This window comes from Bufo gargarizans, chromosome 1 (assembly GCF_014858855.1).
Source record: "Bufo gargarizans isolate SCDJY-AF-19 chromosome 1, ASM1485885v1, whole genome shotgun sequence".
In the NCBI taxonomy this organism is placed as follows: Eukaryota; Metazoa; Chordata; class Amphibia; order Anura; family Bufonidae; genus Bufo; species Bufo gargarizans.
The window spans coordinates 315,693,980-315,714,288 of NC_058080.1; the positions used below are offsets into that span (position 1 = coordinate 315,693,980).

Here is a 20,309-nt window from a genome sequence, read left to right on the forward strand (position 1 = left end):
TTAATGTGGCGTATCCTGGACCATTATATCTAGGGAGGAGGGGCGAGCAGGACCCTGTAGGTCTGGACCATTACATTTAAGAAGAAGGGGGGAGCAGGGCCCTGGAGGTCTGGACCAGTACATTTAAGGAGAAGGGGGGAGCAGGACCCTGGACGTCTGGACCATTATATTTAAGAAGGGGGCAACAGGACACTGGAGGTCTGGACCATTCTATTTAGGGGGGAGCAGGACCCTGGAGGTCTGGACCATTATATTTAGGGAGGAGGGGGAAGCAGGACCCTGGAGGTCTGTACCATTATATAGGGAGGAGGGGGGAACAGGACACTGGAGGTCTGGACCATTATATATGCAGATTAGGGGGAAGCAGGATCCTGGAGGTCTGGACCATTATATATGGGGAGTAGGGGGAAGCAGGAACCTGGAGGTCTGGACCATTATATAGGGAGGAGGGGGGAGCAGGACACTGGAGGTCTGGATCATTATATATGGGGAGTAGGGGGAAGCAGGAACCTGGAGGTCTTGACCATTATATAGGCAGGAGGGGGGGAGCAGGACACTTGATGTCTGAATCATTATATCTTTGGACTGGCGGTGGGAGATTTAGGATGGGTGTGGGAGGCCTAGGAGGGGTGTGGGGATGTTGGGGTGGGGGGTCCTGGAGGGGTGTTTGGGTGGGAGCTCTGGAAGGGGTGGGAGGTCTGAGAGGTATGTGGGGGTGGCAGATCCAGGAGGGGGGCCCATAATATTTTTTTGCTATGGGGCCCAGTCATTTATAGCTACACCCCTGGCCCGAAGCCTCAAGCAGGCTTCGGCAGCTATTAGTAGAATATACCAAAACAGGCCACTAGGTGGCAGCTCTGTATTGTTATATTGAAAATGAAGTGTCCAATGATGGCTATATAGCCATCAATAAACACAATGGGCAATCTAATGACCTAACTTGTGTTGCAGGCTGAGGCTCCATTAGGAGCCTCCATTGCATATATAATCAAAACCTGGATAAAATAGCATGGCATGCTTAATTGTTTGTTCAATAAAATGACAGACATCATGACAGAAACTCTCCATTTGTGTCCTATTTGATGCCTAAGGCTAGGGCTACACGGCGATATATGTAACTGCACAAAAAGATTACAACTACACTGAGACACATTCATGTCGCGTAATATTTTTTGTAATGATAGTCAATGGTGTCACACTACGACATGCGACATACTGAGACGCGATAGCCGCACAGAAATCGAACTTTGATTGGACAGTTTGACACCATTTACTATCATTATAAAAAATGTTGCGCGACATGTTGCCGTGTAGCTCTAGCCTTTTGACTGATTCAGACGGCCATATGAATGAGTCCGCATCCGTTCCGCAATTTTGCGGAACGGGTGGTGACCCGTTAATTTCAATGGGGCCTCAAAAGATGCTGACAGCATATCGTGTGCCGTCCACATCCGTGGTTCCGTTCCGCGACTCAGCGGAAAAGATAGAACTTGTGCTATTCTTGTCCGCAATCGCAGACAAGAATAGGCATTTTCTATTATGGTTGTGGCCATGTGTGGTCCATAAATTGCAGAACGCACATGGCCGGTATGCGTGTTTTGCAGATCCACAAAGCACTACAGCCGTCTGAATGAGACCTTAAGGGGAAACCCTTTTCTTTTTATTTACGCTGAGATCAAGTCTCCATCAAGTGTCTGCATATAGTCTGTGATCAAGTCTCATGTCTATTCAAAGCCTCAGATATTTCCTGCCAAACATCTTTGCTGTGCCTAGGAGGGCAAAGAATGTGTAGATGCTCCAACCATTGCTGGCACTGAGATACAGTACCCGCCTTTTGTGGCCATTCTTACTCACCCCTTTCCTTTTTTTCCCCATTAAATTCAGATAACGGGCTATCCTTCTATTCTATTGGCCTAAAGTCAGGTAAGATAATAATATTTTTCTCTTAGTGTTATTATCCTTGCACACTACACAAACTAGAAAGTGTTTATGAATGTAAACTATTGAAAGATGGATTGTTGGGTGGTATAGCATCTAAACGAATTTCTCTTTTTCACACCATTTGCTCTTAGGCTGCCTGTTTACTAACTGTAACACTAAAGCAAGTAACATAACTAAGATAAAAGTTGTTCGAACTTGCTTATTTATAGCTGATTATTTCATGTGTAATGGGACCTCCTGACTGTCCCTCAGATTTCACCGTCCAAACCAGTGCCATAGGTGTGCTTATTCTCATCTCCTTATTGAAATAATCATGCATGCTTACACGCTTATGATGGTGTTAACAGAAATACCTGTTGTCATCAGACTAAATACTAAACTGTATGGCCAAAAGTATGTGGTCACATGGTCACGTTTGTTGTCCCATTCCCAAAACAATGAGATCCCCTTTTGTGACTGGAACTGTCTTATGGCTTTCTGCAAGATTTTAGAGTGTCTCTTGTCCATTGAGCCAAGAGAGCATTTATAAGGTCTGCCAGTAATGTTTAGCTAGCAGTCCAATTCTTCTCAATAATGTTCATGGGTTGAGGTTCTACACAGCAAATGTGTCAAACCATTTTTTTTTTAACCTTGTTCTGTGCCCCTTGTTCATGGAGCTGAGTATGACTTAATTTGTTATTTTTATACTAGTCAGGGAAGCAAGGAGAACTTGCTGTCATGTCCCTGGGACTAATTTATGACTATATGAGCCTTGTAGCATGGTGCATCGTCCTGCTGAAAGTGTAAACAGCTGCAATAAAGGGATGAACATGGCTGGCCACAATGCTTAGGTAAGCCATACTGTCCTAAAGTCCATCCACAGGTGTCAGAAGACCTAGGGTGTGCCAAGAATATTACCCAAACCACTACTGCACCTCCACTAGCCTGAACTTTTGACACCTAAATAAGAGGGTTCGGTGATTCATGCTGTGTTCTCCAACTTCTGACCCTCTTATGACCATGGTGCAACAGAAATCTGGATTCACCTGACCAGGTGACTTTTTCCCACTGGCCCCAGGCAGTCTAGCACAGATGACCGTGTCTTGTTTGAATTCACTCAGATCACTCGATTTTTCCCGTTCTTATATGAGAGTGTTTTATGCTGCACTCTGAGGCCACATGTTTAATTTCAATACAGGGCAAGCGACCCTATAACTTTATATTTGCAATGAATTTGGCTGAAATGTCTTAACTCGATAATTAGGAGAGTATCCAAATACTTTTGGCTATATAGTATATGTCAATTGTATGGTCTATGCTGGCAAATTTGCTGGGTTCAGATGACTTTTATGTGTATGGCTAACTTAACCCTATTTTAATCCTTGCTCTTCATTAATATGCTGGCTTGTTGCTACCTCCGCAGGAAGTTGCCCTTCTCAAGTATTTGCCTGCAAGAACAGCCAATGCATTGTAAAACAAAACCCAGAATGTGACAATGTTCGCGACTGCAAAGATGGATCAGATGAGAAGAACTGCAGTGAGTTTGCATTAAAAAAAAAACTGACACTAAATTTGTCACAGAAAATAATGCACGTTTGAAAACCCCAGTGTTATAATTATCAATGTTCTGGTCACGCTCAATCTCTTGATCTCTATGCCTCAATGTAAGCAACTTTATATCATACAGATCCATACATATGTCCACCACTGACTCCCACTGTAAAACATATTATGCATTTTTTTTATTTTATTTTTTGCAGGATCCCATTTACCTAATCCCTTAATGACTGGCCAATTTTCCATTTTTTTCATTTTTGTTTTTACTCCCAATGCCATAACTTTTTTTAAAAATTTCTAATGGCACTATTTACAGTAGCATACAATTAAGTGGGAAGCAGGAAAAGCCATATTTTGTGACTTTTTAAAACCAGATTTCTGGAATGCAGGGCATGATAAATTATCCTCGAGCTCCGTAGTTCAATTAAACAGTTAGGCCTCTTGCGCATCACATTAGGGAGATCTGCTGTCCTGTACACCTTCCATGCTTGAGAAAGCCTCATTGGAGCTGAAACATTCCATTAGTGGAGGATCGTGGCATAAAAAGAGGATCGGATTATAGCACTAGGGAGAGGGCAAACATTCCTTTATTTTTCTATAGGGTATAAGCACATCGTGTTGAACAGCAGCAGTGTAATACAGTACCAGTTAAGTAGATTTTCATTATCTCATGTACACAGTGTGGCCATTTTTTGGGTGGAAATTGACCTGCGATGTGGATTTTGAAATCTGCAGTATGTTTGTGCATATTTTCGATGTAGATTTCACCATTTACAATGCAAAGGGTAAGATCTGGGGCAAATTCGCTACAAAGTCCATGAGCAACTGATGCAGATTTTGGGACAGAAATCCTGTGAAAACCACAAAAAATCTGCGAAGAAGAGCCCCTTGTAATATGCACCATGTGCATATACCCATAGAAAATGTTTCTGCTCTCCATTGTGATGAGAGCTACTTCTTTGATCGAAGATGTATGAGAGTGTAGATCTCCTAACTGTGACATGCAAGGGGCCTTAAAGTGAACCTATCATCGACTGTATACTGACCTCACTGAGGGCAGCATAAGTTAGTGGCAGTGATTTCAGCAGTGTGTCACTCGTGAGCTACAAGTCAGTGGTTGCTGAGAACCAGCATCATAACCATTGCAGCACAGGCCTGGAAAAGGGTCAAATCTACCTGAAAAGAGTCATAGTTATTCCTAATCTGCTGCTCTCTCACCCATCTGCTGATGATTGGCAGTTCTCTTCTAGACAGAAAGGGAGAAAACTAGGTAGAAGACTGTCAGTCATCAGCAGGTGAGCAGGAGAGCAGGACTTCATGAATAACCAGGACTCTTCTCAGGTGGCCGGGACTCTTTTCCTCTGAAATCAACTCACCTGTCTCTACTTTATTCTGCTGTTAGTATGGGCAGCATAAAGTTGATGACAGGTGACTGGGGCAGACACCGCCTACTATAACTTACAGAGCGAAGATACCGGAGGACATAACAGGAGAACGGAGCGGCGCCCGGGGATAATAGTAAGTGCAGTGAGATCCCCGGGCGCCGCTCTACATGTCAGCATACTTAGTTCACATTGTTTTTCCAGGTGAAAGGTCCTCTTTAAGGCTTTATTATATTAAGTGATCTAGCAGGCGATTGTCGGAAGGGAACCATTCTTTCCTGGCAATCGCCTGCTCGCTAGCAGAGTAGACCGCTGCTATTAAATGCACCAATCTTCTCCATAGTGTGGGGAGGAGAGATCACTATGCCATCGCTCATCAAGCAAGCTTAAAAATCTGGATTGCCCCATGAATAAGCTCGTTCACTAGGTACTTGGTGGCAGTATTAGACTGCCAGATCACAATTAACACGTGTTCACTGCGAACACTCGTTAACAATGAACTGCCCGACAATCAGCCAGTGTAATACAGGCTTTACTCAGTTATTTAATGGTGACTATTTACTTAGGTCCCTCTTCTTACTTCTACTTCAGATTGTGGTACTCGACCAGCAATGCAAAAAGCCAACAGAATAGTTGGCGGGTCAGATGCTTCAAAGGGAGAGTTTCCATGGCAGGTCAGCCTCAGAGAGAACAATGAACACTTCTGTGGAGCCACCATAATAAGTGCTAAGTGGCTGGTTTCAGCAGCTCACTGCTTTAATGAGTAAGTATAGCTGGATTATACATCTAATTCGACGGTTTGTTTAGTAGTAGTAGCCAATGAGTACATGGAGGTATAGGAATAAATTAGAATTATTTAATAAATGTAAGTTATATGCTTATGGTATTTTCACAGTGGTGGTTAGGTTCTGTTTGAAAGCTTTTGATGAACAGTATAGCATATTCTGCTGATAAATTCTACCCAGCAGAAAAAATCCAGAAACCTGACAGATACATCATAACTTAGTGGAGTCTTAAAGGAAATGTATCACCTTATTTGTTTCACAATTTTATGGGAGAGTTTTGTAGTCATGCTGTATGACATTAGCAGGTCCTGCCCACAGGAGGACATCATCTGCTTTTCTCCAAGACTGAGAAAACTTTTTGTATGGTTCTGTCCTACAGAGAGGAAGTCTTCAGTTTGATTATTAACAATAATAACTATTAACAATCAAGAATTGGGACCGTACACAAAATATGAACCTTTTCTTTAAGGGCTTTCACATCTGGTTCATAATTAGACTCAGAATCCTTAGCTTAAAGCAGGGAAAGTCTCAGTCCAGCTAACCAGAACATTTAGATGAATTATCCATTAAAGAGGTGGTCCCATTATGACAACTTATGCCCTATACACTTGGATATTTCTGACAGTCACATACAGTTGAATGGAATGGTAGACACAGTGTCAGATCTTAGACAATCAATCACTTATCCCTTATGCCGTGGAGTGTCATAATGGGATAACCCCTTGAATCATTATTATTAGCAGCTTTATCGCTAGATAATGAACATGGTGCACAGAAACAACAAGAGGATCCGCTTAAGTTTAAATAAAAATGTCCGTGCTGGCTCACTTACCTGGGCTCTGGGCCAATGTGAATCAGGCTCTATATTTGTGGTGGCTGTTTGCCTTTAACTCCTGTAATCAGAAACTTTTCTCCATAAAGCTAAGGATATACTGTATTTAAAAGTATTCTGCAGTTTTCAGGATCCCGCTGTATGGGTGGCTTACATAGGATCTACATCTCTGAGTGGTTTAGACAGCAGCACAGTGAAAGCCTCCATCAAAAGCATTGTAAAGCATCCTTCTTACGACCCGGACACCGCAGATTATGATGTGGCTGTACTGGAACTGGAGTCTGAATTACGCTTCAACAAATACACCCAACCAATCTGCCTTCCAGACTCCACTCACATCTTCCCCATGGGCAAGAAGTGCATTATTACAGGATGGGGCTACCTCAAGGAGGACAACTGTAAGATATACAATATGCTGACATTTTACTGAATAGAGAAATCAAATGTTAATATTAGAATCAGAAATTAAGGTTCAATGCCTAATAACATATTGGACAGTTGTTATAATCTTTGAATGGAACATAAAGTTGCATTGGTAACAAACCAAAAGGTAAACCATGGTGGTTATAGAAGGATTTAGACAGACCACAATGCAGCATACTGTAGCTTCAAGCCACAAGACACGTTGTCATTGGCTAAAACTGATGCAAACTGATAAAAATAGAGAAATATGATTGCATGTAACACACCAGGGTACCACAATGTGAAAATGCCATCCCAACATTATGTCATATTTAGTTTGCCCTCTCATATGACCAGAGTTTCTTAAGACCTCTTTACATGGGCCGATGGAGCAGATGTTGGGAAGGAAGCGTTTCTTCCCGAAAATCGTCTGCTCGTCAGTGAAGGAGATCGATGCATTTACATGCAGCGATCTCCTCCACAGTATGGAAAGGAGCAATTGCTAATGCCATCGCTCGTCCCCATACAAAATCACTGTTTGCAGGCAGCAGAGCATGATTAGACAGCACAATGTGCTGACGGCAAATGATGATTTAGGTGACTGCACCAACGATCTATTACCCAATGAACGAGGCTTTCAGAGGGTCATCGATTACACCTTTAGACAGGCACATTAACGTGACATCAGTGTGGGGAATGTCTTAAGGCATCTATTGTACAAATGTATTAATTTATTGTTAAAGTGACTCTACCCATTTTAACACCCTGATTTGTGGTCCACTTAATATATCTTTATAGTGCTTGGTGTCTTCTTTTTCTCTTACGTAGGTCTAAATACCCTACATATCTGGCACTGCCAAGCGCTTGTGACTCACTTATATTCCCTGGTAGAAGATCAAGATAATTGGGGGCGCAGGAACAACTTGCGGTTTAAAGGCCTCCCCGAATCTGTCACTCCAGAAGGCTTTTACCTCCATGTTAGGCTAAGATGCTGGCTGCCTAAAGCCACCACTAGAAGAAACATAGAAGCTTACTGCATATTGATACAGATTAGGGGTTTTCTGGGACTTAAACTAGTTTTCTAGGAGTACAATCTTGATAACCTATTCCCAGGTCATGGGGATTCAATTAGCATCACGGCCTCTTCTGAGCATAGCAAACACAGTGCCGTACATTGTATAGCATTATTTGCATGTGCTTGGTATTGCAGCACAGGCCCATTCACTTATACGGGACTGAGTTGCACATAGGCCATGTGACCAATAAATGTGACATTACTGGCCTAGGAAGAGGCTGCATCACCGAGTGGAGATATTGATGGTATTTCCTGAGGATAGATGATCAGTTCTGTACTCCCGGAAAACCTGTTCAAATATTGATAACCTTTCCTAAGGATAGTTCATCAGTGTCTGATCAGTGGGGGTTCAACACCCAGTTCCCCTGCTGATAAGCTGTTTGAAAGGGCTGCAGCCTTTGAGCGAACCTCTTCATACCAAGCACAGGGTCAGAGCCATACATTTTATAGTGGCTGTGCTTGGTATTGGAGCTCAATCCCATTCCCTTGATTGAGACTGAGTTGCACAAAGGCCATTGACTGAGAGATGTAACATCACAGGCCTAGGAAGAGGACACGACACTCACTTGAGTGAAATTGCCTCCTCAAATGGCTGTACGGCATGGTGTGTCGGTAGGTGGATGCCCACCAATCTGATACTGATGACGTATCTTGAGGACAAGTCATCAATATTTAAGTCCCAGAAAAACCCTTTAAATGCCATTATAATATGTAGTATGTGACAATGCGCTAAGGAATGATAACTGACAGCGGCCAGCATGTTATATTTAAAATATATATAAGATAACCCCTTTAAAGTTGACCTATATCTTTCTAGTGTTTGTTAAAGTATACCTATTTCTTTTAATAGACCGACTTATCCCATGAGTCTTTCTCTTGAAAACTGTCCACCTAAATATGCCACATACAGCAAATGTTTTAATCGTTTTGACAAGCAGAAAAGAAGCCAACAGTAGATATTTGAAACAAGGGAACCTGTCTATAGTGACAGATTCTCTGACAGATCCCCTCCATATCTAAACTGATTTATAGGTAAACCCTTTTACTATTTATATATATTTAATGTGTTCGCTAGACATATGCAGCACGCCAGACCTGCAGGGTATAGCGATAGTGAGGTCACGGTTATGGGCAATCGAGGGTTACTCACTTTTTAGAGGAGAACCCTGGGCAGGCATGCGGCAGTGAAGGAGAGGTAGACACAAGTTCCTCTGGGGCACACTCTGTAAATAGGGACCTGGACTGATGGTGTGTGAGGTGCCCTGGATGTTGCAGGTATTTTGAGTGCCTGAGCCATGGTCCCTTTAAGGATCGTGACGCCAGTGGCATACCGATTTATAGGAGTAGTAATGGAGTACACAGATGGTATGGTAAACCAAACGTTGCTTTACTTGGGAAACAGTCCAACTTTGTACAGACAGTTGATGATGATGCAGTCCCTTATATCACAAATGCCACAGCAGGCTTACTTCACAATATGGCAGGTATGAATCTTGCAAGATACTTGGAGGGTAAACAGTTAATGCTTCGCAGTACTATGCTGCACTATCCCCTCAGCTATTCTAGCTGGCTGGATCCCAAGGCCCGGATGCCTAATTGCTGGCTTTAATCCTTGGTAATAAATCTTCCTCCCGTATTGACCCTTGCTTCTATCTTATAGTACCTCTGCCCATCAGCTTACTTATCTGAGCTGGTTGTATTGTTCCTGTTGTGAGGGATGCTGCAGGTTACTCCCAGGAGGTCCATTCCTACTACTATGACCTGACCCCTCCCTGTCTGGGCCTGGACATTTATACTAGGGGCTCCCTATCTCCCTCTAGTGTCTGGGATGCCTAACTACACCCCAATAGGCCTGCTGATCATATAACAGGGAAACACAACATGTAAAACACTGAAAAATACATTAAATGCATAGTTAAATACAATATCACTGTCCCTTATGAGCAGGAGTAACACGTGACCCAATTGACCCTTGTGTAGTGCCCACCCCTACCTAGTGGGACACTACAGATACATGAAAAAAAGTATACAATTGTATGCAATTTTGTGGTTTTTCCTTTTTTTTTTACTTATACATTTGATGCATTTGTGCATTTATTTCAATACATTTGTGTTTTTTTTTTTAAAAGTATACTTGTTTTTGTGAAGGCTTTCTTTTTGTAAATGAAGATTTAAAGGCATCATACAAAAATAAATTATGCGTTTAAAGGATGGCAGCATAATGTTGTAAGTTTCCATCCCACTCTCATTGACTGCAAAGAAACCTTTGTGTTTCTATACTTTATTTGCAGGACAGTAAAGGGTGGTATGCTATGCTATTCTGTCCTTAAAAAAACGTACCGAAACATAAACCGTAATAAACGGAGTCAGAAGAATGCACTATTGAACTGCATTTGCTCATTTGTAGTCTATGGGTATATTGAAGGGTGATACCTTTCAATATTTTTTTAATGTTTACAAATATATCCGCTTGTCTTAAAGCAAAAATGAGATGTGAACAGCCCCTAATTTAAACAGGGTCTGCATAAATAATGCATAATCCCGTGAATGCAGTATATGTCCTTAATTTTCAGTTTTCTCCCAAGTAAAAAATCTTATTCAGATATTTCTTATATTCTTTTTCAAAAATATTTTTTTTTATCAAGCATCTAATACAGTATACAACAGACCATATCAGATCAAATGAAATAATTCCTCTACATCCAGTATCATTATGTGTTATTGCATAGCAAGACCACATACTGTTATCTCACATATATATTATTATTATAGCCAAATTTGCCACCCTAACTCCTCCCACAGTTTTTACACTACATAGACAAAAATTTACCAAAACGTGCAGATTGTACCCGATCGGATTGCTATTACTTTGTGGAGCGATCCCACCCCCGGGGCCCCCGTGGCGGGCCCCGGAAGCCCCCTTTTTTCCCATAGACTTTGACAGGGTAAATTTTCAAATCGCTCCCACTCGCCAGGCTTTGACGCTAAAGTCACCAAACTTGGGTCACTTAGTCATGGAGTCAACCCGAAAATTTTGGGCACATTTCGGGGACCCCAAAAAGTGGGCGGGGCCATACAGAACCAATCAAAATCTCCCCATTGACTTTAATGAGAACTTCAAATTGCTACTCCTCCCACATTTTTAGGAGTACAAATTCCAGACTTTGCAGACTTGGTCGGCACCCACCCGAGTACCTTGCTTGTGCTTTGTTACCCGATCCCACCCTCCGGGCCCCTGGGACAGGGCCCCCAAAATCCATGTTTTTCCCATTGACTTTGACAGGGACAATTTTCAAATCGCTCCCAGTCGCACAGATTTTAAACTAAAGTCACCAAACTTGGGTCACTTAGTCATGGGGTCAACCTGAAAATTTCTGTCACATTTTGGGGGACATTAAAAAGTGGGCGGAGCTACAAACCACCAATCAGATTTTCCCTATTGACTTCAATGAGAAACTTTTAAATTGCTGTCATTCTCACAGTATTTAAGTCAGAATACCCAAACTAGGCACCGTAGGTCATTGGGTGACTGGGGTCAAAAAAAATTAAAAAGTGGGCGGGGTCTACAACGGCCAATCAAATTTCAGCCATTTGTTTAAATGGGAAAAATTCAAACTGCCGCTGCTCTTAGACTGTTAATGGCAGGGTTCCGAAACTTGGCACAGTTGGTCACTGGAGGACTGTGCCAATGTATATCTCATTTTGGGGATGCTAAAAAGTGGGCGGAGCCACAAACAACCAATCAGATTTTCCCTATTGACTTCAATAAGAAACCTTTAAACAGCTGTCATTCTCACAGCACCCAAACTCGGCAGGGTGGGTCAGTGTGAGACAAAGGTCAAAATTTATAAAAGTGGGCGGAGTCTACACTCCACCCAGTTACTCCGCCCACTCCAGTTGTAAGCTACTGGTGGAGGCAAGAACACATCACACAATTTCCCCAGAAATTGTACCTTTTCTAGTTATTCTTCTTATTATAGCCAAATTTGCCACCCTAACTCCTCCCACAGTTTTTACACTACATAGACAAAAATTTACCAAAACGTGCAGATTGTGCCCGATCGGATTGCTATTACTTTGTGGAGCGATCCCACCCCCGGGGCCCCCGTGGCGGGCCCCGGAAGCCCCCTTTTTTCCCTTAGACTTTGACAGGGTACATTTTCAAATCGCTCCGACTCGCCAGGCTTTGAGGCTAAAGTCACCAAACTTGGGTCACTTAGTCATGGAGTCAACCCGAAAATTTTTGGCACATTTCGGGGACCCCAAAATGTAGGCGGGGCCACACAGAACCAATCAAAATCTCCCCATTGACTATAATGAGACCTTCAAATCGCTACTCCTCCCACATTTTTAGGAGTACAAATTCCAAACTTTGCAGACTTGGTCGGCACCCACCCGAGTACCTTGCTTGTGCTTTGTTACCCGATCCCACCCTCCGGGCCCCTGGGACAGGGCCCCCAAAATCCAAGTTTTTCCCATTGACTTTGACAGGGACAATTTTCAAATCGCTCCCAGTCGCACAGATTTTAAACTAAAGTCACCAAACTTGGGTCACTTAGTCATGGGGTCAACGCGCAATTTGTTAGCACATTTCGGAGACCCGAAAATTTGGGCGGGGCCACACAGAACCAATCAAATTCTCCCCATTGACTACAATGAGACGTTCAAATTGCTACTCCTCCCACAGATTTAGGAGTATAAATACCGAACTTTGCACCCTTGGTCGGCACATACCCGAGTATCTTGCTTGTGCTTTGTTAACCGATCCCTACCCTCCGGGCCCCTGGGGCGGGCCCCCGAAAACCTCTTTTTTTCTCCCATAGAGTTTTATTGGAAAAATGCAAACGTTTGTCACTCATACAGCTTCGGAGTGAAACTCACCAAACTTGGGTCACTCAGTCATGGGGTCAACCTGGAAATTTCTGTCACATTTTGGGGACATTAAAAAGTGGGCGGAGCTACAAACAACCAATCAGATTTTCCCTATTGACTTCAATAAGAAACCTTTAAATTGCTGTCATTCTCACAGTATTTAAGCCAGAATACCCAAACTTGGCACCGTAGGTCATTGGGTGACTGGATTCAAAAAATAATGAAAAAGTGGGCGGAGTCTACAACGGCCAATCAAATTTCAGCCATTTGTTTAAATGGGAAAAATTCAAACTGCCGCTGCTCTTAGACTGTTAATGGCAGGTTTCCCAAACTTGGTACAGTTGGACAATTTAGGATTAGGATTAAAATTTTGAAAAGTGGGCGGGGCCAAAAACAACCAATCAGATTTCTTTCATTGATTTCAATATGGAAAAAAAAAATTCAGAAAATTGAAAAATGCTGCCATGATTGATGTCAGGGGCTTCAAATCGCTGAAATCAGGTGATAGATTACTTTGGATTCAAAAATTTAAAAAGTGGGCGGAGCCAACAACAACAAATCAGATTTTCCCTATTAACTTTAATGAGAAACCTTTAAATTGCTGTCATTCTCACAGTATTTAAGCCAGAATACCCAAACTTGGCACCGTAGGTCATTGGGTGACTGGATTCAAAAATTTATAAAAAAGTGGGCGGAGTCTACAACGGCCAATCAAATTTCAGCCATTTGTTTAAATGGGAAAAATTCAAACTGCCGCTGCTCTTAGACTGTTAATGGCAGGTTCCCCAAACTTGGTACAGTTGGACAATTTAGGATTAGGATTAAAATTTTGAAAAGTGGGCGGGGCCAAAAACAACCAATCAGATTTCTTTCATTGATTTCAATGTGGAAAAAAAAAATGCAGAAAATTGAAAAATGCTTCCATGATTGATGTCAGGGGCTTCAAATCTCTGAAATCAGGTGATAGATTAATTTGGATTCAAAAATTTAAAAAGTGGGCGGAGCCAACAACAACAAATCAGATTTTCCCTATTGACTTCAATGAGAAACCTTTAAATTGCTGTCATTCTCACAATATTTAAGTCAGAATACCCAAACTTGGCACCGTAGGTCATTGGGTGACTGGGGTCAAAAAAAAATTAAAAAGTGGGCGGGGTCTACAACGGCCAATCAAATTTCAGCCATTTGTTTAAATGGGAAAAATTCTAAACTGCCGCTGCTCTTAGACTGTTAATGGCAGGGTTCCGAAACTTGGCACAGTTGGTCACTGGAGGACTGTGCCAATGTATATCTCATTTTGGGGATGCTAAAAAGTGGGCGGAGCCACAAACAACCAATCAGATTTTCCCTATTGACTTCAATAAGAAACCTTTAAACAGCTGTCATTCTCACAGCACCCAAACTCGGCAGGGTGGGTCAGTGTGAGACAAAGGTCAAAATTTATAAAAGTGGGCGGAGTCTACACTCCACCCAGTTACTCCGCCCACTCCAGTTGTAAGCTACTGGTGGAGGCAAGAACACATCACACAATTTCCCCAGAAATTGTACCTTTTCTAGTTATTCTTCTTATTATAGCCAAATTTGCCACCCTAACTCCTCCCACAGTTTTTACACTACATAGACAAAAATTTACCAAAACGTGCAGATTGTACCCGATCGGATTGCTATTACTTTGTGGAGCGATCCCACCCCCGGGGCCCCCGTGGCGGGCCCCGGAAGCCCCCTTTTTTCCCATAGACTTTGACAGGGTACATTTTCAAATCGCTCCCACTCGCCAGGCTTTGACGCTAAAGTCACCAAACTTGGGTCACTTAGTCATGGAGTCAACCCGAAAATTTTGGGCACATTTCGGGGACCCCAAAAAGTGGGCGGGGCCACACAGAACCAATCAAAATCTCCCCATTGACTATAATGAGACCTTCAAATTGCTACTCCTCCCACATTTTTAGGAGTACAAATTCCAAACTTTGCAGACTTGGTCGGCACCCACCCGAGTACCTTGCTTGTGCTTTGTTACCCGATCCCACCCTCCGGGCCCCTGGGACAGGGCCCCCAAAATCCATGTTTTTCCCATTGACTTTGACAGGGACAATTTTCAAATCGCTCCCAGTCGCACAGATTTTAAACTAAAGTCACCAAACTTGGGTCACTTAGTCATGGGGTCAACGCGCAATTTGTTAGCACATTTCGGAGACCCGAAAATGTGGGCGGGGCCACACAGAACCAATCAAATTCTCCCCATTGACTACAATGAGACGTTCAAATTGCTACTCCTCCCACAGATTTAGGAGTATAAATACCGAACTTTGCACCCTTGGTCGGCACATACCCGAGTATCTTGCTTGTGCTTTGTTAACCGATCCCACCCTCCGGGCCCCTGGGGCGGGCCCCCGAAAACCTCTTTTTTTCTCCCATAGAGTTTTATTGGAAAAATGCAAACGTTTGTCACTCATACAGCTTCGGAGTGAAACTCACCAAACTTGGGTCACTCAGTCATGGGGTCAACCTGAAATTTCTGTCACATTTTGGGGACATTAAAAAGTGGGCGGAGCTACAAACAACCAATCAGATTTTCCCTATTGACTTCAATAAGAAACCTTTAAATTGCTGTCATTCTCACAGTATTTAAGCCAGAATACCCAAACTTGGCACCGTAGGTCATTGGGTGACTGGATTCAAAAAATAATGAAAAAGTGGGCGGAGTCTACAACGGCCAATCAAATTTCAGCCATTTGTTTAAATGGGAAAAATTCAAACTGCCGCTGCTCTTAGACTGTTAATGGCAGGTTTCCCAAACTTGGTACAGTTGGACAATTTAGGATTAGGATTAAAATTTTGAAAAGTGGGCGGGGCCAAAAACAACCAATCAGATTTCTTTCATTGATTTCAATATGGAAAAAAAAAATTTCAGAAAATTGAAAAATGCTGCCATGATTGATGTCAGGGGCTTCAAATCGCTGAAATCAGGTGATAGATTACTTTGGATTCAAAAATTTAAAAAGTGGGCGGAGCCAACAACAACAAATCAGATTTTCCCTATTGACTTCAATGAGAAACCTTTAAATTGCTGTCATTCTCACAGTATTTAAGCCAGAATACCCAAACTTGGCACCGTAGGTCATTGGGTGACTGGATTCAAAAATTTATAAAAAGTGGGCGGAGTCTACAACGGCCAATCAAATTTCAGCCATTTGTTTAAATGGGAAAAATTCAAACTGCCGCTGCTCTTAGACTGTTAATGGCAGGTTCCCCAAACTTGGTACAGTTGGACAATTTAGGATTAGGATTAAAATTTTGAAAAGTGGGCGGGGCCAAAAACAACCAATCAGATTTCTTTCATTGATTTCAATATGGAAAAAAAAAAATTCAGAAAATTGAAAAATGCTGCCATGATTGATGTCAGGGGCTTCAAATCTCTGAAATCAGGTGATAGATTACTTTGGATTCAAAAATTTAAAAAGTGGGCGGAGCCAACAACAACAAATCAGATTTTCCCTATTGACTTCAATGAGAAACCTTTAAATTGCTGTCATTCTCACAGTATTTAAGCCAGAATACCCAAACTTGGCACAGTAGGTCATTGGGTGACTGGATTCAAAAAATAATAAAAAGTGGGCAGAGTCTACAACGGCCAATCAAATTTCAGCCATTTGTTTAAATGGGGAAAATTCCAAACTGCCGCTGCTCTTAGACTGTTAATGGCAGGGTTCTGAAACTTGGCACAGTTGGTCACTGGAGGACTGTGCCAATGTATATCTCATTTTGGGGATGCTAAAAAGTGGGCGGAGCCACAAACAACCAATCAGATTTTCCCTATTGACTTCAATAAGAAACCTTTAAACAGCTGTCATTCTCACAGCACCCAAACTCGGCAGGGTGGGTCAGTGTGAGACAAAGGTCAAAATTTATAAAAGTGGGCGGAGTCTACACTCCACCCAGTTACTCCGCCCACTCCAGTTGTAAGCTACTGGTGGAGGCAAGAACACATCACACAATTTCCCCAGAAATTGTACCTTTTCTAGTTCTTATTCTTATTCTTATTATAGCCAAATTTGCCACCCTAACTCCTCCCACAGTTTTTACACTACATAGACAAAAATTTACCAAAACGTGCAGATTGTTCCCGATCGGATTGCTATTACTTTGTGGAGCGATCCCACCCCCGGGGCCCCCGTGGCGGGCCCCGGAAGCCCCCTTTTTTTCCCATAGACTTTGACAGGGTAAATTTTCAAATCGCTCCCACTCGCCAGGCTTTGACGCTAAAGTCACCAAACTTGGGTCACTTAGTCATGGAGTCAACCCGAAAATTTTGGGCACATTTCGGGGACCCCAAAAAGTGGGCGGGGCCACACAGAACCAATCAAAATTCTCCCCATTGACTATAATGAGACCTTCAAATTGCTACTCCTCCCACATTTTTAGGAGTACAAATTCCAAACTTTGCAGACTTGGTCGGCACCCACCCGAGTACCTTGCTTGTGCTTTGTTACCCGATCCCACCCTCCGGGCCCCTGGGACAGGGCCCCCAAAATCCATGTTTTTCCCATTGACTTTGACAGGGACAATTTTCAAATCTCTCCCAGTCGCACAGATTTTAAACTAAAGTCACCAAACTTGGGTCACTTAGTCATGGGGTCAATGCGCAATTTGTTAGAACATTTCGGAGACCCGAAAAAGTGGGCGGGGCCACACAGAACCAATCAAATTCTCCCCATTGACTATAATGAGACGTTCAAATTGCTACTCCTCCCACAGATTTAGGAGTATAAATATCGAACTTTGCACCCTTGGTCGGCACACACCCGAGGATCTTGCTTGTGCTTTGTTAACCGATCCCACCCTCCGGGCCCCTGGGGCGGGTCCCCGAAAACCTCTTTTTTTCTCCCATAGAGTATTATTGGAAAAATGCAAACGTTTGTCACTCATACAGCTTCGGAGTGAAACTCACCAAACTTGGGTCACTTAGTCATGGGGTCAACCTGAAAATTTCTGTCACATTTTGGGGACATTAAAAAGTGGGCGGAGCTACAAACAACCAATCAGATTTTCCCTATTGTACTTCAATGAGAAAATTTTAAATTGCTGTCGTTCTCACAATATTTAAGCCAGAATACCCAAACTTGGCACCGTAGGTCATTGGGTGACTGGATTCAAAAAATTATGAAAAAGTGGGCGGAGTCTACAACGGCCAATCAAATTTCAGCCATTTGTTTAAATGGGAAAACTTCAAACTGCCGCTGCTCTTAGACTGTTAATGGCAGGTTTCCCAAACTTGGTACAGTTGGACAATTTAGGATTAGGATTAAAATTTTGAAAAGTGGGCGGGGCCAAAAACAACCAATCAGATTTCTTTCATAGATTTCAATATGGAAAAAAAAAATTTAAGAAAATTGAAAAATGCTGCCATGATTGATGTCAGGGGCTTCAAATCTCTGAAATCAGGTGATAGATTACTTTGGATTCAAAAATTTAAAAAGTGGGCGGAGCCAACAACAACAAATCAGATTTTCCCTATTGACTTCAATGAGAAACCTTTAAATTGCTGTCATTCTCACAGTATTTAAGCCAGAATACCCAAACTTGGCACCGTAGGTCATTGGGTGACTGGATTCAAAAATTTACAAAAAAGTGGGCGGAGTCTACAACGGCCAATCAAATTTCAGCCATTTGTTTAAATGGGAAAAATTCAAACTGCCGCTGCTCTTAGACTGTTAATGGCAGGGTTCTGAAACTTGGCACAGTTGGTCACTGGAGGACTGTGCCAATGTATATCTCATTTTGGGGACGCTAAAAAGTGGGCGGAGCCACAAACAACCAATCAGATTTTCCCTATTGACTTCAATAAGAAACATTTAAACAGCTGACATTCTCACAGTATTTAAGCCACAGCACCCAAACTCGGCAGGGTGGGTTAGTGTGAGACAAAGGTCAAAATTTATAAAAGTGGGCGGAGTCTACAATCCACCCAGTTACTCCGCCCACTCCAGTTGTAAGCTACTGGTGGAGGCAAGAACACATCACACAATTTCCCCAGAAATTGTACCTTTTCTAGTTATTCTTATTATGTGTTCTTGCATAGCAAGACCACATACTGTTATCTCACATATATATTATTCTTATTCTTATTATAGCCAAATTTGCCACCCTAACTCCTCCCACAGTTTTTACACTACATAGACAAAAATTTACCAAAACGTGCAGATTGTTCCCGATCGGATTGCTATTACTTTGTGGAGCGATCCCACCCCCGGGGCCCCCGTGGCGGGCCCCGGAAGCCCCCTTTTTTCCCATAGACTTTGACAGGGTAAATTTTCAAATCGCTCCCACTCGCCAGGCTTTGAGGCTAAAGTCACCAAACTTGGGTCACTTAGTCATGGGCTCAACCCGAAAATTTTTGGCACATTTCGGGGACCCCAAAATGTAGGCGGGGCCACACAGAACCAATCAAAATCTCCCCATTGACTATAATGAGACCTTCAAATCGCTACTCCTCCCACATTTTTAGGAGTACAAATTCCAAACTTTGCAGACTTGGTCGGCACCCACCCGAGTACCTTGCTTGTGCTTTGTTACCCGATCCCACCCTCCGGGCCCCTGGGACAGGGCCCCCAAAATCCAAGTTTTTCCCATTGACTTTGACAGGGAAAATTTTCAAATCGCTCCCAGTCGCACAGATTTTAAACTAAAGTCACCAAACTTGGGTCACTTAGTCATGGGGTCAACGCGCAATTTGTTAGCACATTTCGGAGACCCGAAAATTTGGGCGGGGCCACACAGAACCAATCAAATTCTCCCCATTGACTACAATGAGACGTTCAAATTGCTACTCCTCCCACAGATTTAGGAGTATAAATACCGAACTTTGCACCCTTGGTCGGCACATACCCGACTATCTTGCTTGTGCTTTGTTAACCGATCCCTCCCTCCGGGCCCCTGTGGCGGGCCCCCGAAAACCTCTTTTTTTCTCCCATAGAGTTTTATTGGAAAAATGCAAACGTTTGTCACTCATACAGCTTCGGAGTGAAACTCACCAAACTTGGGTCACTCAGTCATGGGGTCAACCTGGAAATTTCTGTCACATTTTGGGGACATTAAAAAGTGGGCGGAGCTACAAACAACCAATCAGATTTTCCCTATTGACTTCAATAAGAAACCTTTAAATTGCTGTCATTCTCACAGTATTTAAGCCAGAATACCCAAACTTGGCACCGTAGGTCATTGGGTGACTGGATTCAAAAAATAATGAAAAAGTGGGCGGAGTCTACAACGGCCAATCAAATTTCAGCCATTTGTTTAAATGGGAAAAATTCAAACTGCCGCTGCTCTTAGACTGTTAATGGCAGGTTTCCCAAACGTGGTACAGTTGGACAATTTAGGATTAGGATTAAAATTTTGAAAAGTGGGCGGGGCCAAAAACAACCAATCAGATTTCTTTCATTGATTTCAATATGGAAAAAAAAAAATTCAGAAAATTGAAAAATGCT

General features: G+C 42.7%; 1 protein-coding gene across 2 annotated transcripts in view; it reads left to right on the forward strand.

The window, feature by feature from the left end:
- The window catches only part of TMPRSS9 (transmembrane serine protease 9), a 239,511-nt gene that overhangs the window by 137,542 nt on the left and 81,660 nt on the right, over positions 1-20,309 (forward strand). For both annotated transcript variants that reach the window (XM_044305598.1, XM_044305607.1), the window contains exons 7-10: positions 1,885-1,923; positions 3,344-3,457; positions 5,451-5,622; positions 6,600-6,874. In XM_044305598.1, the coding sequence (XP_044161533.1) occupies positions 1,885-1,923; positions 3,344-3,457; positions 5,451-5,622; positions 6,600-6,874 (600 nt within the window). The remainder of the gene's footprint in view (positions 1-1,884; positions 1,924-3,343; positions 3,458-5,450; positions 5,623-6,599; positions 6,875-20,309) is intronic.